The sequence below is a fragment of the Durio zibethinus genome, chromosome 14 (assembly GCF_047325235.1).
Source record: "Durio zibethinus cultivar Kanyao isolate XHJ-2024 chromosome 14, ASM4732523v1, whole genome shotgun sequence".
NCBI classification, from domain to species: Eukaryota; Viridiplantae; Streptophyta; class Magnoliopsida; order Malvales; family Malvaceae; genus Durio; species Durio zibethinus.
In genome coordinates this window covers 24516220-24538266 of record NC_143175.1, presented here as the reverse complement: position 1 = coordinate 24538266, position 22047 = coordinate 24516220, and the positions used below count along the sequence as shown (strand labels likewise).

At 35.4% G+C, this 22047-nt stretch overlaps 2 protein-coding genes, 1 long non-coding RNA gene and 1 pseudogene across 9 annotated transcripts; 3 read left to right on the top strand and 1 right to left on the bottom strand.

Moving 5' to 3' along the window:
- Positions 1 to 267: 267 nt before the first annotated feature.
- On the top strand, positions 268 to 8418 carry LOC111293931 (putative LRR receptor-like serine/threonine-protein kinase At1g67720). Of its 2 annotated transcripts, none has more exons than XR_002690674.2 (15): positions 268 to 420; positions 1777 to 2308; positions 2598 to 3103; positions 3305 to 3437; positions 3557 to 3628; positions 3891 to 3959; positions 4036 to 4107; positions 4333 to 4401; positions 5137 to 5303; positions 5377 to 5624; positions 6568 to 6694; positions 6766 to 6834; positions 6931 to 7315; positions 7472 to 7607; positions 7936 to 8418. XR_002690674.2 is itself a non-coding variant. In XM_022887002.2 (15 exons), the coding sequence occupies exons 1-15, from the start codon at positions 342 to 344 to the stop codon at positions 8251 to 8253; spliced, it is 2784 nt and encodes a 927-aa protein (XP_022742737.2). In that variant the 5' UTR covers positions 268 to 341; the 3' UTR covers positions 8254 to 8418. The 2 variants fall into 2 exon arrangements, 1 of the variants encoding a protein (XP_022742737.2); XM_022887002.2 differs by having other exon boundaries at positions 6931 to 7117.
- A 443-nt stretch (positions 8419 to 8861) lies between these two features.
- LOC111295017 (uncharacterized) lies at positions 8862 to 11706 on the top strand. Of its 2 annotated transcripts, XR_016327846.1 has the most exons (3): positions 9004 to 9370; positions 9471 to 9543; positions 9638 to 11706. It is a non-coding gene; the product is annotated as an uncharacterized LOC111295017 (long non-coding RNA). The 2 variants fall into 2 exon arrangements; XR_016327845.1 differs by having other exon boundaries at positions 8862 to 9370; positions 9471 to 11706.
- A 77-nt stretch (positions 11707 to 11783) lies between these two features.
- MCM8 (minichromosome maintenance 8) lies at positions 11784 to 17932 on the bottom strand. Of its 4 annotated transcripts, XM_022888358.2 has the most exons (17): positions 17543 to 17931; positions 17133 to 17273; positions 16940 to 17054; positions 16617 to 16839; positions 16329 to 16492; positions 15721 to 15984; positions 15245 to 15340; positions 14924 to 15076; positions 14660 to 14730; positions 14463 to 14581; positions 14029 to 14158; positions 13775 to 13826; positions 13500 to 13656; positions 13231 to 13405; positions 12727 to 12897; positions 12526 to 12639; positions 11784 to 12065 (listed from the first exon to the last, which is right to left on the bottom strand). In XM_022888358.2, exons 1-17 carry the CDS (start codon positions 17720 to 17722, stop codon positions 12015 to 12017), a joined length of 2376 nt encoding a protein of 791 aa, XP_022744093.2. In that variant the 5' UTR covers positions 17723 to 17931; the 3' UTR covers positions 11784 to 12014. The 4 variants fall into 4 exon arrangements, with proteins under 4 accessions (XP_022744093.2, XP_022744092.2, XP_089600207.1 ...); XM_022888357.2 differs by having other exon boundaries at positions 14463 to 14730; positions 17543 to 17932; XM_089744081.1 differs by lacking the exon at positions 15245 to 15340 and having other exon boundaries at positions 17543 to 17932.
- Positions 17933 to 18738: 806 nt separating this feature from the next.
- LOC111295134 (PWWP domain-containing protein 5-like) lies at positions 18739 to 21979 on the top strand (annotated as a pseudogene). The gene is made up of 2 exons (XR_016327844.1): positions 18739 to 18873; positions 19034 to 21979. The product of XR_016327844.1 is annotated as a PWWP domain-containing protein 5-like (transcript).
- The last annotated feature ends 68 nt before the right edge of the window (positions 21980 to 22047 follow it).

The following is a 22047-nucleotide window of genomic DNA, read 5'->3' as shown; positions in this document are numbered from 1 at the left end:
ATAAAAAAGAAGAAAGACTCCTCTTTCCTCTTAAACTCCACTATTTCTCTCTCCAAATGATACACGTTTAATCACCCTTCTCTCGTTAGCTGACTTCGAAGTATAAATGGGTACTTGTCAAAATTGAAAATTACCATTTCCAATGTGAAACAGAATCAGATTTTTCATATTTTATTTTCTGTTTTTTTTTAAATAGTAGTAAATTTTTTCCTAGTGACTTCTACTTTATTATCTGTACATAGTCGCAAAGTGCCATTTTTTTAAGCTGTTGCTTCTTTCTTTTGCCACCGTTTCTTTTTTCATGGTCTCTCATTTTACCGTTTGTTGCCTTCACCCTGAAAATGGAGAAAAGGGTTCTCTTTTTTCTTCTTTTATTCTCTCTGCTTCTTCTTTTGGTTTCCTCCTCAGCCCAGATGCAAGGTATTTCCATCTTCTCTAGTTATATTTGTGTAGTTATAAACAAATGAGTTCTTTTTGTTCTTTGTTTGTATTTTTCTTCATGTTTTGTGAAATTTATGCTTTACTTGTGGCATGGGGTTTAAAGGCATCAATTTTATGCATATCTCGTATCCGTTTTACATTTTTGAGTCGTTTTTACCTTGTTAATACTTTTTTTTTTCTCCTTTGGAAATATGTATCAATCTGGGGACTCCTCTGTTTCAGCTTTGGATTATAATATGAATGATATCTTTGTTTTTTTTTTTTTTGTTTCTAAAGTTACTGTAGAGATCAACAGCTTTGGTTTTTATAGTCTCTTAAACTTCATTTAATATAGCTAACAACAAGTTATCCTTCTGTAAGAATTGAGAAGGAGGAAAGTATTTATTTTGGTATCATTTTAGATGTTATGTTGAGAAAATATTGCTCATTTCTACAACCTAAACGATGGTCAATGAGCAAACGAGGCAACGGCTATGACTGTACAAACGCAGAAGATAATTTTTGCAATAGAAGAGAAGATCCTTTTGGTCTTGCATATGTGATAAAATCTTTGAATATGTGGAAAACTGATGAAGAGAAGAGGAGAGTAGAACCAAGGCCTTGACTGCATGAGTGTTGCTAGAAATGAGAATCCTAACCTATGAACTTGCTTCCATAGAGTCTTGTAGTCATAACTGATCACACAACTTAAGAATCAGGGTAAAAGAACTGAAAATAGGGTGACTTGCAATTGGTAGACCAATTTAAACAGTTCCACCAATATGTATTTTGTTTGATGACCTTCTTACTTCATTTTGAAATTATGGTTTAAATGTTCTTATGGAGTCTTGTTTGCTGTCTGAGTTGTTTAAAACATAATGCCATAAGCTGGGGAGACATGCATGCATTTAAGGATAGAAAAATGGTATGAAACAACCAGGAAAGGTTCATAAAGTTCAAAAATTTCTCCTCAGGATCTTATAATGTGTTATTGTCTTAAATCTCATTATTATAAACTTAGTGCATTAAGAGTGAAACATAGGTAAACCACAAAGGCATCCTGCATCCATGTGTGTATCTGTGTTCTGGATGCGTGCATATTCCTATGTTTATTGGTATATTTATGGAGTTATTACTAGTAACAAGTAGATGAGATGTTAGAAAAATATTTGATTCACTTGTAAAGTACATATTTTTAAAAAAAAAAATTTTAACTTGACATCCTTTAAGGACCTTTTCTTTTTCACCTTCATTTGCCCTTAGTTTTTCACCATGATGCATGATGTCAAGCATTTGAAGGGCGAAGTGTAATGGAGTTTTTGTGTGGTTGCTAACAAATCTAAACACATGAAACAGGTTTTGTGAGTTTGAACTGTGGGGGTAATGGAAATTTTACTGATGAACTTGGCCTGCAGTGGACTTCTGATGGTTTTCTTAATTACGGAGAAACAGCTAGTATATCTGTTTCAAATGAGACAAGGAAGCAGTATATGACACTTAGGCATTTTCCTGCTGATTCCAAGAAGTACTGTTACAAGCTTAACGTTGTAAGCAGGACTAGGTATCTTGTAAGGGCAACTTTCTTGTATGGCAATTTTGACAACAATAATGTTTATCCAAAATTTGACATTTCCCTTGGGGCTACTCATTGGTCTACAATTGTAATTTCGGATGCTAGTACTATAGAGCAGGCAGAGCTTATATTTCTCGCTATTAGCCCTACTATTAGTGTCTGTTTATCCAATGCTACAACCGGACAGCCATTCATCTCTACCTTAGAGCTACGACAGTTCAACGGTTCAATTTATTACACACCATATGAAGAAAGCTTTTATCTCAGTGTCTCTGCGAGAATCAACTTTGGTGCTGACAGCGAAGCTCCAGTCAGGTATGCTTGGGCTTATTGTTAAGATTAGATAATGAGCTATCAACAATAAATATTTAAAGTAACATAGAGAACAATAATTAAAGCAACAACTATGTAATTAATGATCAAATAGATAGCAAATTAGGTTATACTAATATTCTGATCCCTGGAAGCTGCTTTTCACATTTTGTTCTGAATTGGGGCTTCGAAAGTTTTAGGGAGTGTGCATTTATGGAAATTATGTAAACTGTTGTCCTTCAACACAGTTTTGTGCTATAGAAGATGATATAAAAGTACAATTATCTTTCAGGTATCCAGATGATCCATTTGATAGAATATGGGAATCAGATTCTGTGAAGAAAGCAAATTTCCTTGTTGATGTTGCTACTGGCACTGAGAAAGTATCAACCAACAAGTCAATTGACATTAGCAGCAGTGAAAGGCCGCCTGAAAAAGTGATGCAGACTGCTGTAGTTGGTACAAATGGATCATTAACTTATCGCTTGAACTTGGATGGTTTTCCTGGTTATGGCTGGGCATTCACGTACTTTGCAGAAATTGAAGATTTGGCTCCAGATGAGTCCAGAAAATTTAGGCTAGTGCTTCCAGGCCAGCCTGATTTGAGCAAAGCTATTGTTAATATCCAGGAAAATGCCCAAGGAAAATATCGTGTTTATGAACCAGGATATCCTAACATATCCCTTCCCTTTGTGTTATCATTTAGATTTGGGAAGACATCCGATTCTTCCATGGGGCCACTTTTGAATGCTATTGAGATAAACAAGTATCTGGAAAAAAATGATGGTTCCATGGATGGTAAGTAAGATTAAGTTTCCTTCAGTAAATATAAATCATTGGAATGCTCTCTTTGGTCTGATTCTTGGGATTCTGACTTGTATTTTCATGTAAATTATTGCTGCTAGGCATATGATCCAAGCCTAATCTTGGCTATCTTATTTTGATCAAGTTTGAAAGTTATAATCAGTGTAAATGAAATTAGGTTGCCATGAGTTGCAGGAGCTGTTATCGCTAATGTGGTCACACTCTACTCATTAGCTGACTGGGCACAGGAAGGTGGTGACCCATGCTTGCCAGTTCCATGGTCATGGGTGCAGTGTAACTCTAATAGACGGCCCAAGATAGTTTCGATGTAAAGATTTATGCCACCTGAGATTCTTGCCCACTTCTGTTAAATTGTTGTTCATAGTAATATCTGTAACAAATACTACTACATTATGACTTTTTTTTTTTTTGTGTGGTGCTTGTCAGCCTTTTATCCAGCAAGAATTTGACAGGGAATATCCCCTCAGATTTCACAAAGTTGAGCGGTTTGGTTGAGTTGTAAGCTTCAAACTACATTCCTACCTTTGCTAGGTGTTAGCACATATTTTCCAACTTTGTTTCTTGTGCTTGTTTTATATATCTCTCTCTCTCACTTTTTTACTTCAGTTAGTTGACACCCATTTTAGCTCGTATTTTCCAACTTTGTTGCCTGTACTTGTTTTATATATATATCTCTCTCTTTCTCATTTTTATACTTCCGTTAGTTGACACAGCCATTTTACTCCCTTACACAAACTAATTTCTTATCTTTTGGTTACAGATGGCTAGATGGGAATTTCCTGACTGGTCCAATACCTGATTTTACTGGATGTGTGGACCTAAAGATCATGTAAACATCAATTGCTCATCTCTTAATTGTGATATTTTTTCAAGTAATTGCTGACTAAAATTTTGGTCTGATATAGTCATCTTGAAAACAATCACTTGACGGGTGAGCTACCTTCGTCTTTAATGAACCTACCAAACTTGAGGGAACTGTAAGTCATTCGAACTTCTATGTCAGGTTTTTTTTTTATTATTTTTTTTTCAGACAGAACTTTCCATAGTTTAGAAGTCAAATTCTAAGATGTATTTCCGTACATTAGTTTTTGTTCTACTTAAAATTGGATGGATTTATTTTCTATTGTTTTAGCTATGTGTTGGTGTTTTCCATGTTGATTTCTAGGAAAATATCTTATGTAATTGACGCTCTCATGATGCAGGTATGTGCAGAATAATATGTTATCTGGAAGAGTACCATCAGGCCTTCTGAGTAAAGACTTGGCTTTGAAGTGAGTATCATTTAAATGTTTAATTGAAATGCATTTGCACATGCTTAATAATTGGTATGCAACCTACACATATTAAGTCAATGCTATGGAGCTTCTTTGTTTAGTTTGTCAAAAGTACCTTTATTCTCATATACAGAAATATAGACATACAAACATATGTACACAAACAGGAAGCAGCATGCTAATTCTGTTGAAAGATAGAAACTCTCTTGGAAATGGTGAATCATTCAAAAAAGGTGTTGGAAAAGTGTGAGACATTGCCAACCGGTGGTGTTTCATAATCTGAAAAAGGGCAAAAGGCCCTTGTTCTAACAGAATCAGATTATCATAATAGTGTGTCAATCAACATGATTTTAAGTTTCTAAATCCTCAGGTGTTATTATTCAAACTTTTTTGTGAGCTGCCGTAGAAGTCACTGTGGAATCTCTGATGAGTAAATATTATGTATTTTGAATTTGTTCTTTGCAATTTTTTATTTTATTTTGGTTTTCTTCCCTTATAATGATTATAGAAAACCTACTCCTAATCTTTTAATGAATATGGGAAGTTACCTGATAATAGCCAGTCAAGGAATCTTACGCAAACTGCAAATATGTTCTATCTGCTAGTTGGTAGGCTAAATATATCTATATTTTGGCTTTCCGTTGTGACATTTTCCATCCTTTTCTCATTTCATACTAATTTATGCTCCTGTGTTAGTTTAATGCAATATTCTTACTTATTCTTTTCCCACAGCTATGCTGGAAACATTAACCTTCATGAGAGAGGTGGAAGCACAAGACACCTTAGTATTATTATTGTTGGTTCATCAATTGGAGCTGCTGTTCTGCTTATAGCTACAATTTTGTCTTGCCTTATTTTGCACAAGGGGAAGAAGAAACATGAACAACATATGAGACCAGGTTTTTAAAGTTTGGCTAATCTTTTGAATATCTCAGCTGGCTTGACATGCTTAATTTCTTTAATTTATGTCAGAACAATTTCATCATTCCTTGCCAATTCAAAGTCAAAGAATTGCTTCTTCCTTGAGTAATAGTCCAGCAGAAGCTGCTCATTGCTTTACACTAGCTGAGATCGAAGATGCTACGAAGAATTTTGAGAAGAAAATTGGTTCTGGAGGCTTTGGAGTTGTATACTATGGGAAAATGAAGGATGGGAAGGAAATTGCAGTAAAAGTTCTCACTAGTAATTCCTTCCAAGGAAATAGGGAATTTACAAATGAGGTAATTGTAACTTGCTTCTGCAATCTGACGCAGCTTTTTTCGTTTTCAAATTCTTGTTCATAATTATGGAGTTTTGCTTCTGACCTCTAGTGGTCATGAGTCCTTTTATTAAGGCAATTTTTCTAACAGTTGTTTATCTTTGCCTTGTAATAATGATCAAATTCAAAATGGTGGCATGAGAGTTGTTTGACCATAGAACTTGAAAGAATAAGAGCTAAGTTTATTCATTTGAAGGTTTCTCATATATGAGCCTCTAATTGTGGGTGTGTTAGGTGTTAATTTCTCCGAAGTTTTAGAGGGAATTTCATTCATTTTAAGGGCTATTAGGTAAAGACCATTACATCAGATTTTAGGCTTTGAAGCTGGGGCAAGTTGGTACTAATAGTCAGATTTGAAGTGACTCTATCACTACTTTGGCTAGGCTACCTTCAATGCTTCATTGGACTTTCGAAATAAATTGTTTAAATTCATACAAACTATGACATAGGGAAGAAAATCTCCATACTGCCATGAAAATATGTCGGCCTGGAATTAGTAAATAGTTAGAGAGTTCTCGACTAAGTGCAGCACATGCAAGACAGCCAAATGCTAAAACTTGTAAAATTTTCTTTTCTTATATTATTTATATAAGAGCATTTCCCCAACTAATGTACTGGTTCTGAAATGAACTGACAGGCCTAAACTTAAAAACAAATTATGAATTTGTTAGATCTTAGAATTTGTTGCCTGAATTTTACTGATAAACTATGATTGAATTGGTAGCATGCAAGTCTGCTTTCAGTCAAAGCATTTTTCTTAAAAAGAAGGGGTTTGTTCTAACATGACCTTTTCTTTTTAGAGGGAGGGTTCTGAGGCTTTTAAATAATTTAGGTTACATTAATTGGCATATTTCTAATTTGCCATTTGAAGCTAAAATCATGTGAACTTTTGACTTATGGGGTAGGTGAGTCTTCTTTCAAGGATACATCATAGGAACCTGGTACAGTTTCTTGGGTATTGTCAAGAAGATGGGAGAAGTATGCTTGTTTATGAGTTCATGCACAATGGAACTCTCAAAGAACATCTGTATGGTAAGTTCCAAATGTTCTTAGGTTAAAAGCAATATGACGTTGAGTGCTCATCCGTGTTTAAATTATGGTAGGCCCTTTAACAAGGGAACATGCTATCAATTGGATTAAACGCCTTGAGATTGCTGAAGATGCTGCAAAAGGTACTTAAGCTAAGGGATAAAATTATAATTTCTCTGTGCAGAAATTTCTCTTTGTTCAAGTGACTGAATGTTTGGTTCTTGTATTCCTATATTCAGGGATTGAATACCTTCACACAGGCTGTGTTCCAGCCGTTATCCATAGGGATTTAAAAACTAGCAATATACTTCTTGACAAGCAAATGAGGGCAAAGGTTTCAGATTTTGGGCTTTCCAAGCTTGCAGTGGATGGAGCATCGCATGTGTCAAGTATAGTTAGGGGAACTGTGGGGTATCTGGATCCTGAGTAAGGCGTTGCTTCTACCAAAACCTTCTGAATGACTATTTGCACTGATTTGCTGTTGTTGCTGCTGCTGTTCTCAAATGGTTAAATTGTTTTGGAAGACAAAATTATGTGTTTACGGACAGAGAAACAAGGAAGAAGAGGGATTTGCATTTGTGATGATTATTGCAATGTTTAAATATTGATCAAGTCAATCCTTGTGTACCATTCAAATTCCTTTTGCCATCCTAATTTGTGTTTGCGGACATGCTATCACACCAAATCTACTGTTATTGGGGGAAATATTAGTTTTCTGCATACAGTGTGAAATTCTTCATTGCATTGAGTTTATAATTTTTTTTTTCTTTTGGTGCACAGGTATTATATCTCCCAGCAATTAACAGATAAAAGTGATGTCTATAGCTTTGGTGTCATTCTTCTAGAACTGATGTCTGGTCAGGAAGCCATATCTAATGAAAGCTTTGGTGTTAATTGCCGTAACATTGTCCAATGGGTAAGTTCATACCGAAAGGCACAAGGAAACTTTTTGTTTGAAGTACATATCTTATTAATATAAAGTTTTACATAACTTCTGAACAATTAATTCACATCTAAAAAGTAACTATGGTAAATAACAACAGTGAAATTGTCCAAAATGTTACTTTTATTTCCTTCAGTGCATCATCACCTTCTAGATTTCTATATGTACTTTCCTGCTACACATTGTTTGGAACTATTGGGAAGGACATTAGTTGCAAGCTCTGATATGGTTGCAAATGATTTTGCTCTTGTATTTCTTACATGGTTTCATTTGTTGATTTCTTCAAATAAATATATTGCAGGCGAAGTTGCATATTGAGAGTGGGGACATTCAAAGAATCATTGATCCTTCCCTTCGCAATGAATACGACATCCAATCAATGTGGAAGATAGCAGAGAAAGCTCTGAATTGTGTTCAACCTCATGGACATATGAGGCCATCGATATCGGAAGTTCTTAAGGAGATCCAAGATGCTATCTTAATTGAAAGGGAAGGAATGGTGGTGAGAGAAGGTAATTCAGATGACATGTCTAGGAACTCTGCAAATTCTTCGTTTAACCCTGGAACTGATAATTACCTGTCCTTTGATGAATCCATTGCAAGGCCAGCAGCACGGTAGTCTTTTGTTTGTCATTGTACAAAGAGACAAATCTCTTCTATCCCCTTCTGTTTTCCTTAAATTCTTTGTTAAATCTTTTGAATGTTCATGTACAAATAGACAAGTTTTTGAGCTTGTAAAATTTTGAGGTTGTTGCATGATATAACTTTATATCCTTTGAGTTTCTGTCCTTTCCAAGAAAAAAAACAAAACAAAACCATTCTAAATGGTTTGGGTGGATTGAATTTACAGTATCTTAGAATTTTTCATAGAAGATATGAGTTTTCATAGAATTTTTTTTAATTTTTTTATTATTTAATCATAAATTTTGGATAATCATTTTCAAGAATTAAAATATTTGTAATCAAAGATGTTAGATAAAAAAAAAAAAAGATATAATATGATTAGAGTTGAATATAATAACAAAATATGAAATATTTGAAAATAAATTGGTTTTTTTTTTTTTGTTTTATTACATACACATTGTAATTTGGTGACATAATGGAACCGGTTATTTATTTTATAGGGTTTTTAGTAGATTTGTTTATATATAAATTCACTCTTTTTCTTCTAACAGTTTATGTACAAAAAATAAAATGTCGTTTTTTCTACTTTGATATGTGTATAAAATTAAGATGTGAAAAGAAGAAAACCTAAAACGACGTTGTAGTATTTAACTGAGTGATAAAAACAAAACACGTGTAAAAAAAAAAAAAAAAGAGGACCGTCGAATGTTAAAAATAAATAAATATTTTTTCCTTTTCAAATATGACGTAACCGGTGTCGGTGGTCAAACATGTAACCGTTCCATTTTTTTTTGGCAAAAATTTAGCCGTTAGGTTCGCTCCCAAACGTCTCTATCCTTTCCGCTAAGTCTTTTTCCCACTGCCTCACAAACTTCTCTCCTATCCTGTCTCCAAAATTTCCACTTGCCAAACAGTAACAAACCTCCCTTCGCACTTGGTTCAGATCCTGAGGTTGAAACTAGCTTACTGTTTACAAGTCTGGGGCCGGTACGATGAGGGAGAGAGCGAAGCGTTTAGGGTTTTACAGAGGCATAGGGCGAAATCTGATTCAGAAGGGAAATTCGATGTCGGCTGAGTATGCAAGGTCGACGATGAAAGATCAAGTTTATAAGGTACGGTTGTTATTTAATATCGGCTAAAGTATTGGGTTTTATGTGTTTAATTTTCTTACTTATTCTTACATTTGAAGTTTGCCTTCCTCTTTATTCTCAGCTGGAGGAGAGCCAGAGTTCAGTTTCTATTGACTTAGTAAGCTTTGTGTTGGCCTCTTTATTCCCATGAACAGGTAAGATTAACTCAGTTGCATATTAGTAAAAGGTTTTAGAATTGTTCATTCAGTCATTTAGCTTCATTCTAAGTTTTTTTTTTTTTTTTGTTAGTTTGTAAGTTTTGGGCTCTAGATTCATGCTACCAACAATTTCTCAATACCAATGCTGCCTGTGTTTGATTTGATGGGGAAAGAATAAGAAGTTTGATATTTTACCTTTTGTGCCTGAATAGTGGCACCTAGTTGTAAATTTGTGAATCTGTTTTCTCGTTAGGGATGCAGACAACTGCATTCCTGCCATACCCTTTTGGACTTTCACAGGTAAGCAGTTGCTGCTATTCTTAAGTTAAAAATTTATATTTGAAGACTTACGGTGCCATATATTATGGTTGACTGTACTCAGTAGGAATGGTGGTGTCCTTCTGTTAGGCTTATGGTGCCAGGTAAGATGCATTCTTAAATAATTTTTAGTCCTCAGATTTTCTTTTTCTTGCAGTTGCTGTTATACTCGTGTTCTAGCGCTTCTATTTGCTTTCTCTTTTATGATGTTTTATGATAAACTAATATCTACCACCACAACATTTTCAGAAGAGAGATCCTCTGTTTTCTTCTGTTTTTGCTTTTTACAGTGATGGCTTTTATGAGATATGTACTTGGACTTAAAAAAGAAATAAAATAACATTTCTCCAGGGTTCAAAAATAATTCTGAGAATAATGGTAAGCCATAGTCCGAAAAGATTCATGTTCTTCTGATGGGTAAAGATGCAAAAGTAATTGTGGTATGTTTGCTTTATCGTCAATGAATTGGTGATATTCAGATTAGCTATCATGGTTCCAATGAATATTAACGAGTGTCTTCTGTGGTTCTCCGATAGTGTATGAGGTACATGAACTTTCTGAAAACACTAACAGCTGCTAATGCAAGGACACTGGGAAAGAATTCACATGATAGTACTAAGTTGAAACAAAATTAAATACTGTTCTCAGATTTTTGTTAGGGATGGTGAGTAAAATGAAAAGGAAAAATGGATTAAGCTTATTGGAGATTTAGCTGGCTGCATTATATAAAGAAACCCAAAGAGGTAATAGATTTGGTGTTTTTTTTTTCTGTAACTTGACTATTTTTTTTCAAAAAGATTGATGCTTATGAAATACTGAAAGGAAAATATTTGCCAAAACTGTAACCACTTCTACAAGTTCAGAATACATGCAAGATTTTCACGAAATCATTGAACTGTCAAGAAAATTTTCATCAGGAAGCTGCAGCTGCTGCACTATAGCATTTTGTATGATTAGTTTGCATTCTTTCATCGCTGCCTATGTTGGATTTGATGATCTTGAAACAGCTGTGAGGGAAGGAAGGAATGATCTTTGTAAGATTCTCCCAAAGATGAGGAGTTAGGAAAGATTTGAGTCAAAATGAGAGATGATATCGTATTTAAGAAAATTACTTCCTAATTCTATTGAGCCAAGCAGTGAACCACCATTATTGCCAAAAGCGTATGCACCTAATTCTAGGATTTATACAACTTTAATGAAAGGTTGGTTACATGATGGCAGGTATACTAACACAGTTAGGATGCTAGAGGCAAATAGGCATCAAGATGATAAGGCAGCAGTTGCAAATAGATAAGGCAAAGGGGTTACTAAGGAAGATGGCTGATGATGCACAGATTAAGGGTGATGTGGTTCCATATAATCGATTGATTGATGGATGCATATAGATTGATGAAAGGTTTTGCTTTGTCAGGTCAACCAAAGTTAGCTAACAAGATTCTCAATGAGATGCTTAGAGATTCATGGGTGAAAGTTGACTTGGTTGCTTGGAACATGTTGGTGGAGGGATATTGTGGGCTGGGACTGGTTGAAGAAGCAAAGAAAATAATCCAGAGAATGTAAGAAAATGGGTTTTACCCTAATGTTGCTACTTATGGCAGTCTGGCAAATGGAATTTCAGTGGCTAGAAAACCAGGGGAAGAACTTTTGCTTTGGAAAAGATTGACCAAGTACAAGAAAATCTCCATGGAGATGCTTTCAAGGATGTTTACTAGCAAGCATGCTTCATAATCGAGGCAGGGAGTGAGTGGCATTCTGAACTTATAGACAGATGATTATGCCCTCGAGTTAGTATAACCACATGAACTTTAATGTCTATGAATTTCAGATGCAAAAAAATCAGATAAATTACATGGTTTCATTGTATTGTATATAACCTAGAAACATTTTGAGAAGAAATACAGAGGTGATTCATGCTAATGCTAAAGCTGAAACTGTGTTAGCACACTTTTCCAATTACTTAAAAAGTAAATGTTTCGATTATACATGACCGCAATGGAACTGTCCATAGGTCATATTGTTAATCCCCATTGTATTTTAAAAACAATGCATCAGAATCATTCCCCCCTCTTTCTCATGTCTATGCATGTGGAAGCATGATAGAATTTCACAAATTCGTAATTGGATTCTTGCCTATTTTATTATGAAGGTGTTTAGCATCTTGATCTTGATGGTTGGCTCCGTGAATAGGATGATGATAACACCTGTAAGAGAGAGCATGGTCAGTCAAAGGCCATTCATGAATTTATCCTTAATCCTTTATCTTTAATGAACTTAATTATCTTAATTGAATGTTATTATTTACACTAAGCAGCCTACCCAAATGGTGTTACATCAGCATAATACATGAACAATAAGTTACCTGTTATATGCCTAAATACTTTATCTGGTGCCTGAAAATGCTAGATCGTAGTAATGAATTCCATCTGGATCTTGAGTTGGCTATAATTTATGTACGTCCATAAAATTGAGATGGAAACATTGAAAACCTACTAGAGGATGTTTGGTTCCTTTAAGTAATGAATTGCATAGATTTTTTCTTTTTTTTTTTTGTAATCGAGCATTCATTCTCTCAGATATATATCATTTTCTTATATTTAAATATAATAAGTAACAATTCTCAAATGTCTTGTTTTCTGGTGTCTAGAGCTTCAGAGATCATACCTGATATGTCTTTGGTCCCTTCTTAAGAAGATAACCTACACTGTTTAAGTTATCCACAAATGTGTCAATATCAGGAACCCTTAAGCTAATTCTATCTGCCAAACTGTATATTTCCTGAAATAAAATAAGTAGGTATGGATGATTTCCTTTAATGAGAATAAAATATTTGAAAGACCAGCCATAGGAAGCTAAAATTCATACAGATATGGAGAAGCAATCTTTCTGCTGCAGCTCTGACTGCTTGTTCAGAGCACTTAAAAAGCGCTTTGCTTCTTTTTGTTGACTCATCCCCCCACTTCGACCAAAATCCACAAAACCATGCTCATCAACATACTTATCATACAGGGATTCTTTCATTATTTCAACTGCATCCTGCAAAATAACATAATCCAAATTTTTAAAAAATAATCAAGAAAAGGTCTTAACCGAGGGCGTAGTTGTTCTGAACTAATGAAAATTTCTTTAATCTTCACTGGATAACAGTGTATAGAATTATTTTTGGAAAATTTTCATGGAAAATCTTTACTACTTTTGAAGTTTGATAAAAGAAAAACCGTTTTCAGATGATTGAAAGGAAATCCAAAACAAAAATGAAATAAATTATTAAGTATGACTTATAATTTAGACAATAAGATCTGAGTGATCATTATCAAGTTATACCCTACCTGCTTAACCTAGAAGCCAAGGAAAAAGTAATCCGCTTACCCTAGCATCTTGGGCTGTTATTTCTTCTCTCAACTCTACTCGTGCTCGAGCTTCTGTCAATCTCACCAGACTCTCCAGCTGTCTTGCTGTTATAGGTGTACCATCACCAGATGTACTATGGTCTCTAAGTTGTAAGTAGAACTTTTGCAGGATCTCCGCAGCTGGTTTTGACATTCTAATTTACATAGAAGAAAAGAGATAACAATAAAAGAAAACCAATTGATAATATAAGCAAATACGAGTTCAAGGTGGAGATCGCCTCAAATCACCTGGGGAAGACATAGGTTCTTGCGTAAGCAATATATTTGCGAAGAAGTGCACTAGGCAATGAAACAAAATCAGCATCCCTTTTGGGGTCAAGTCTAAGCCTAGAAACTAAAGAACCTCCTTTCACACTCGTACCTATTCCTTCAACATTTTGTGATGCTACATTTGTAAATCAGAATGTATTTCTTGTTAGATTCTCTTTGTAAACAGGATTCGTTTACATGTATAAACAATTTCTGTAAGGCAGATTGAAGAAAAGAAAGAAAGAAACCTTTACCTATACGTGGCTTTTTCACAGCAGGTGAATTTTCTCCATATCCAGCGTGAAGCTGCAACATAGACACTAGGGTAAATGACATTTGGCTTTATTAAACCTTGGCTCAGGCTTATAAGCCTACATACAATGTGGTCAATAAGCTATTTTATTTTTGTTATAAGGTACAAAAGCTGAAGGTAAGCCTCCAAGATATATATATATATATTCACACACGGGAATTCACCAGTATAAAGGGGCCAGGAAAGATTACTTACTGACATTATGTGCTCCGAGAGTTGCTTGTCCAGTAACTCATCAGGTTTATCAAGCAATATGAAAACCAAATCAAATCGTGAGAGCAAAGCTGCATTCATTTTCAAATTTTCATTGACTGTTTTTGCACGGCTGCAATTGGAGATTGGATCTTATTAATTATCAACAAATAATACAAGTATCATCCCTTGAAAAAAAATTTATTAAAACAATGTAAAACCAACAAAAAATTTATGAGTCTACTGAATAAGATAAAGAGAACTGGCTCTTGATGGACTAGTTAGCTGACAAGTTCCCAAGAAAAATCACTCGTGTGTAAAAGTTTCACACAGTGTAACTCGATCCTTTCTCAATATATATATATATATATGAATTGATTTATCAGCATGTGAAAATAAAGGGCAAAAAAAGAATAATAGAATTAACAAAGTTTTACTTATAATGACCACCAACAGGATTTGCTGCTGCTAAGACAGATGTTCGAGCAGATAAACTTGCTACAAGTCCAGCTTTTGCAACAGAAACACACTGCTGTTCCATTGCTTCCAGTAAAGCCTGCCTTAATCCCGATGTAAGTGAAAGATAGCCTGGATACTTATAGGTCAAATGATAAATAAAGCAGTCAGGAGAAACCTGATGTTCAGCGGACATTTTATCAAACTCATCTATACAACATAATCCACGGTCTGCAAGTACCATGGCTCCTGCAGCAAATGTAGTCATTACAAGAAAGAATATAAGCTTGTCTTTCCACTATAACACAACTGTCTGGTTCTTGGGTGGCAAAATACATTTGAAATCAGCTAATTTCATGCTCATCAAAACTAGGTTGATGCATCAAAGAGACCAAAACAGTAAATATCAACTTTCAAACAAGGGAGAGAAAGAATCCACTACCAGCCTCGAAAGCATAGTCACTTGTCATGGTATCCTTCACTACAGCTACAGTGAGACCAGCATTGGTAGTGGCATTGCCACAGACATATATGCCACGTGGGGAAATAGCTGCTGCTGCTTGCAGTAATTGACTCTTTCCTAGACCTGGATCGCCTGGTAAAATAGTAGTAATTGTTAAGATTCAATCTATTCAGTTTATCTTCAGAAACTTTTTAAAGGATGACCTGGATGGTAATGTGATATAAGCTTTTTCCTACTTAAAAATGCAAAACAGCCAGGAAGACTTCTAATTATAAAAGAAGCAGATGAAAATAAGCATACCAACAACAATGACATGGATGTCTCCCCTGACTGGGACCTTATTCTGATCCATTGAATGTTTTCTTACACCACCAAACAATGCCAAGGTTATTCCAGCTGTTGGGAAAGCCAAACATTCACATAAATAGAAGACCACAATTAAATTGACCATGTCCATAGGTCACACCAATCATGCTACTTGGCATAAGGTTTACATCAAACAAATTTACAGATTACAAGCACATATAATGGGTTGATGGCATGGTGGCAGTTGGTATTTGCTTAAGAAATGCAATGTAAGAATTGTTTGGAATCTCATGATTTTTGTATGTAATACTTTTTTCCAACTGTGGACTTTTAAAACATTCCTCACTTCCAATGCAATCCGAATGGATGCAGGTGCCACGAAATTACAACATTACATATTAGCCAATATTATTACCATTTTAGATGACAATATTGAAGAAGTTTCACTCAAGTGTGAATTCAAGGTTTACCTTTAACAAGCTCATGTCCATAGATTGATGGACATATGGATTGAAGTATTTGCCGAAAGACATCAGAACCATGTTCTTCTGAAAACTTAACAATGAATTCCAAATCCCTTGGAGAGAATGAGAACAACTCAACCAGGTCTGTCGGTCTATGATTACTATTGGAATCTTGCAAGTCCTCGGGTGTAGACTGTGACTTGGAATTTTTTACGGAAACTGCTTCTATGTACAGATAGTAGAATCCTTGATTTCGGCTTTTTGATTTTCCTGAAAACAATCAAAGTTTTTTCCAAGCTATGTTACAAATAGAAACCAGGTAGATGTATGCATGTGTTTGGTTGCAGTTGAAGTTTCTTTCTAACATAAAATATCAATGATCCTTTAAGTTCTGAAATCACAATGTATACATGCATGAAGATGCATGTTTGTATGTATGTAATGGAAATAACTAAATGGTTGCACATTAACGTTATTTCTTCCTTTACTAAAAATGAGATATTGTTTGCAAACTTATTTCCAAATGGCATGGAAAGGCGGGGAAAAGAAAGAACACTAATTAGACATGCAAAATTCCATGATAAATTGGTTCCAACATAATCTCCTTATGATACCTCCTCCAATATCCATGTAATTGTTGATAACTCTGATAATTCCAGTGACTGTTACTACATCCCCAGGGATGCAAACATCAACAAGATCCTCAGTCAATTCGCATTCTACTGTTCGAGGCACTCGACCTTCTTCATGATCCTCAGACTTCAGTAGCTCCTGTAGCCTGGAGTTTGTGTAAAATTATCTTCAAATGTAATGAAATGCTAAAATGATGTGTGGATGTACGAGTGTGTATGGATTCACTAAGAAATACTTTGACATCTGGTGACAGGCACCTAGTTGTTTACCTTATCTTCTGAAAATCTATTGCTTGAGCTGAAGATCGAATTGGTTTGAATGTTCGGCTCTTGCAGCCATGTAAAGTACAAGCCGTTGGCGGTGAAAATTTGCCATCGGGAAACAAACGAGGAATCTCTGTAGTGCATTTTTCACAGGCAAAATTCATTTTAATCACAAGAGGTTTAACAGTGCTAGCTTTTACCACAGTGCCACGCACGGACACAAGCTTATCTGCATATGTCATCAAATAGCTGTCATTTACATGAATCATTTTTTAAATGAAAGCTGGAGAACTAAACAACTATAACTAAAAGTTGAAATCAAAAGGTACCAATATATGCTGCCTTTAAGTTCTTCAAGACAATCAGGGATTCAGGGTAGTTGTGCAGACGAATATTTATCTTCAATCCTTCCTCCAAGTAGAAATCCGAGTTGCTTAATAAAACCTGCTCGCAACACATCTCTGCGATTAAATTGACTCTAAATAAACTTAAAATTCACTTCTTTCATCATTTATTTTATACCTGGTGAACTGCAGCACTCACACAGGAGAGAGCTATTTTAGGTTTATCTTCCAAATTTGCATAGAATTCTTCAATATCACATGATTTTCGAAATTGTTGGAAATCAAGAGACAAAGAGAGGGCACCAGAATCATCCTTTACCTGTTCATCATGAAATATCTAAGTTTGTAGCTAATAAGTTGGTATTACACCTGCTAATTAATTGATTTAGGGTTTAAAAAGTCAACACTCAGCAGAAGAACTTAACTACTCTAAAATTACTAATAAGGTAATAAAACAAAAAATTTGAAATAATTAAAGTAAATCCCTACTTAAATCGTCCATTTATATGCCTAATTCACCTAATTGAGAAATGTTAAACTTAGAACGGATCACTCTCAATCGTCTAGAAATCTGAGAGGAAGGTAGACCTGATGAGCAAGATCTTGCCCTGGAGGAACGGAGAAGAAACGAATGAGCTCAAAAATCAGCTTCTCTTCGTCCTTGGAGTACTCGTTTTCGTTGAAATAAACGGCAACGATCGAGCCAATGTTGCTTGCATTGATCGAACCGTATTTGTCGATCGCGCTCCCTCCGTGAGATCCGAACATCTCGACGGAGGTGCAGGTGATTTAAATTTGGCTTCCGAGTGTTCGTCAAGATTTCGATGAAATTTTCATCTTTTTATTTTATTCACAGCTTTTTGGCGGGAGATTTGCGGCGGGGGCAAACGAAAACGTGAAGGTTTTTCTGGTTTTTGTAATTGGACATTTCGACTGCCTTTGAAGCCTGTGGACCTACTTAGGCCTAACATGGGCCGGATCCTTTTTAGTAATTTAATAGTAGTGCATTATTTCTATTTGTGCCATGGAAATATATTTTACTTTGTTAATTCTTTTTTGTAATTAGTAACTAATAGAAAAATATAAAAGTGAATAATAGATATCATAACAATGTACACGGGTTGGTTAAATTGTTCACTAATTAGTAATTATTATTCGTTCATAAATTTAGATGTAATGTGATATTTATCTTTAAATAATAAGTCAAACTTTTAAATGTTTAGTGAACAAACATTTTAAGATGGTAGCTTGAAAATAAAAAGATATTATAAATATTAAATTTTGATTTTTAAATTTATTAAATATTATTTTAAAAATGTATTTATATAAATTAATTAAATTAAATTTTAATTTAATAAACAAACATTTCATTTTAATAACAAGACTAAATATATGTTGAGTATTCAATTACTCAAGATTAAAAAAAATCTAATATTTAATATTGTTTGATGGTAATGTGGACTAATTGTTATGTTTGAAAAAAAAAAGTTGGACATAATAAAAGGTTACCATCACGTGTTACAAACATGTTTACAAACATGATTAGCGAAGAGACTAGTCAGTCTGCACTCTCCAACTTCCTAATCAACTGACACGTGGAAAATAGCAATCAACACTTCTCCATTGCCGTCGTATTCTACTCCAAGGTAGGAATTTAGGATAGCCAACTTTTTTCTTTGTACTAAAAAACGCTTGTCATCAGCTTAAAAAAAGAAAAAAACACTTCTGATCTCCGCCACGTGTCGCCAGATGTCATTCTTTTGAAAGGGACCCGAAACGAAAATGACCATTTCTGGTAAAACTGTAAAACACAAGCACGACCCCCATCTCCTCTCTCCCAAAAACCTTTCCCCAAATATCTCAGGATTTTTCATACTTCATTTTACTCTTTGGGCTTAGGGCAACCTCATTTCTTTACGGTAAGAAGTTTTTTTTGCTTAATTAATTTTATTTGTTAATCTCTTCGCAATTTTGGTTTTATTAGTATCTATTATGAGCCATTAATGGTTTACTGGTTTTTTTTTAATTATTATTTAGTGAATTGGAATTTTTTATATTTTCATATTATTTTATTTTTAGGATTCTTTTATGTCGAAAAAAATTCCTGAAGAAATCGACTTAAATTGTGATGCTGTTCTGGTTGACCGAGAGAATGAGGATAAAGATGTAAATGGTGGGGAGGCCGAAACCGTAACGGGACGAATAGTTGATGCGGGGGTTTGGGACATTGGGGAGGATAATGAGTCGGCTGGTGATGGGGTTGCTGAGTCACGGAAAGAAAGCGAAATTGAGAGCGTAAAAAATCCAGGGATTGATTTGGAAGCTGATAGTGGATCTTTAGGTGAAGGGGTGGATGATGAAGTTAGCACCAAGTTGAGCTTGGGTGGAATTTCTTTGATGGAGGTTGATGGAGGATCAAGAGGAACTGGAAATGGAGAAAGCGTTTTTATGGAAGACGAGAAACCAGTGGAGACTGAAGAAATGGCTGTGAGGTCTCCGGGTGGGGTAGCCGAGGACCTTAATGTTAGTGTCTGTCCTAATGAGGACTCATTGATAGAGGGGACTAGTGTTCCGTCAAGCTCAATTGCTGATAATACCATTCAGTCTGATATTGCTCCTGATTCAGGTTCTGCTGATGAGAAGCCCCTTTCTTTGGCTTTAGGCCATGAAAATTCTTTACCTTGTGGCAACCAGAACATAAGTTCAAAGGAAGAATCTTCTAGCAGATTAGAAAGTCGGGATATGGAAATTGATACACCCGATGATACCAACAAAAATCAAATCAATGCCATCTGTGGTGAAGGAGACAGGGTTCTTCAGAATGAAGAAAATAGGTCTAATCTGTCAAATGATGCAGTAGACTTGAATCAATGTACAAGCATAGATGAGGATGTATTGCTTGATGTTAATGCAAAACCAGAAAAACCAGAAGAACGAGATTTTTATGTCTCTGATTTAGTGTGGGGCAAAGTAAGAAGTCATCCTTGGTGGCCTGGACAGATATTTGATCATTTAGCTGCAACGGCAAAGGCGAAGAAGTATTTTAAAAAGGACTGTTATTTGATTGCATATTTTGGTGATCAGACATTTGCTTGGAATGAAGCATCACGGATCAAGCCCTTCATGCCCAATTTCTCACATATGGAAAAGCAGAATAACATGGAAGAGTTTCAATATGCTGTTGATTGTGCTTTGGATGAGGTTTCTAGACGGGTAGAGTTTGGTCTGGCCTGTTCTTGCATTTCTGAGGAAGCATATGCCCAGGTCAAAACTCAGATAATTGTTAATACTGGGATCCGGGAAGAATCTAGTAGAAGAGATGGTGGGGACAGGTTTTCAAGTGCTGCTTTTTTTGACCCTTTTGAACTTGTTGAAACTATGAAAGCATTGGCCCAATCACCTTATTATAGCGAGGTTGATAGACTGCAATTCATAAAATCGCAGGCACAATTGTTGGCATTCCTTCGCTGGAAGGGTTACTCTAAGCTACCAGAATTTCAAAATCTTTGCGGATTGGATACTGATGCGAAGATCCCTCTCTCTAAGGAAGTGAAGAAATGTAGCAAACTGATTGAAAATGATGTTCCTAGTGTCAAAGTTGACAAAGAGAAGCCAGAGAGTCGAGGTGGCTCATGTCATAAACGAAAGAAAATCCCTACAGTTTCCAGCAAAAGCGAGAAGAGCTTGTCGGAGTTTATAGCTGAGAGGCGCTTGAGTTTGCAAAATGGTAAAAGGAAATTGAATAACAAAACTGGTGACAAGTTAATTTCTTCATCCCCAGCTAAAAAACTAAAGGCTGTTGGCTCTGTGCATGATGGCTCAGTGGAGAAACAGAAAAAAAGTTATATGTCAAGTGGATCTATTGATAAGTCTCTGCCATCTAAGCATACTTTTAGAGTTGGAGCTAGCATACTTAGGGTTGCAAGCCTACTGAATGGTTCAACAGTTTCAACGCTAGTACTTAGGCATGGTGATGGGACATCTCAAAGGTCTGCAGTTAATAATAAAACTAAGGGAAAATCTTCTTCTGGTAAATCTCAAGGGAAGAAGGTTTTTTAAAAAGGTTTATCTTCCCCTGATGAGATGCTTTCACAGCTTTGCTTGGCTGCCACAGATCCCTTGAAACGGTATAGTTTCTTGGGCTTTATAGCTTTTTTCTTTGCAGAGCTGAGGAATTCAATTGCTATGGATCTTAACATTTCTGAAACGTCTGAACAATCTTTGGAACAAGGAACTGATGTCATAATGGGTGAGAAATCAACGAGGTTCAAAATTGCCGGAAAGTCTGAATTGACTTCAATCAAAGACTCTTGTTGTTCTAACTGGATAATCCAATGCCTTCCTGTGAGCAATTAGCAGTTGACAAGCACAACCAAACCACAGAGGTTTCTCCTAACACTTCTAGTGAAAAAAGTCATTCTGTTGATGAATTGCAACCGGCTGTTCAAGCGATCTCCAACTGCTCTAAATGAAAGCTGTTTGGAGGATCTATGTCCAACTGCTCTAAGTCTGAATTTTTCAGACATAGATTCGGTTCCTTCAGTAGAAGACCTGAATAAGATATTTAGCCATTATGGGCCTTTGGGTGCGCCAGTGGCTGAAGTGTCGAAAAAGAGCATCTGGGCCAAAATGATTTTTAAAAAAAGGTGCAGATGCAGAAACAGCTATCAGCAGTTCAGGAAGATACAGCATTTTTGGACCTTCACTTGTTACAGCCTCAAGCGACTGGCATTTACACCAACTAAAGCTTCTCCAGATGGAACTAAGCGAAGCAGAATGGATGAAACATGTGGAGATGAAAATGCTACTTGATGCCCTAGATTCTAGTCAAGTTGACGTAGAAAGAGAGGTTAAGCATTCACAGCTAAAGGTTTGAACTTCTAAATTCTTTTCTTTATGAGGTTATATACAGTTATTGTTGTAAGATGTATTACTTGAAAATGGTAGGATCAAACAGTTGACATAGCTATTACTGTTGCAAATTCTAGCAAGCAGGTTAATTTATATGACTGATCATCTTGCACATTTTGATTTGCTGTTGTGAAAACATTTTTATATTCAGTTAGTTAAATTTGGTGCACCACCACTTTTTT

Coding starts and splice junctions, on each gene's coding strand:
- LOC111293931 (XM_022887002.2), top strand. CDS start 342: ATGGAGAAAAGGGTTCTCTTTTTTCTTCTTTTATTCTCTCTGCTTCTT. Junction 3,438..3,556: donor CGGCCCAAGATAGTTTCGAT/GTAAAGATTTAT, acceptor GGTGCTTGTCAG/CCTTTTATCCAGCAAGAATT. Junction 6,835..6,930: donor TGCTGAAGATGCTGCAAAAG/GTACTTAAGCTA, acceptor TCCTATATTCAG/GGATTGAATACCTTCACACA.
- MCM8 (XM_022888357.2), bottom strand. CDS start 17,722: ATGTTCGGATCTCACGGAGGGAGCGCGATCGACAAATACGGTTCGATC. Junction 14,731..14,923: donor TGACTATGCTTTCGAGGCTG/GTAGTGGATTCT, acceptor CATTTGCTGCAG/GAGCCATGGTACTTGCAGAC. Junction 13,406..13,499: donor AGAACCTATGTCTTCCCCAG/GTGATTTGAGGC, acceptor TATGTAAATTAG/AATGTCAAAACCAGCTGCGG.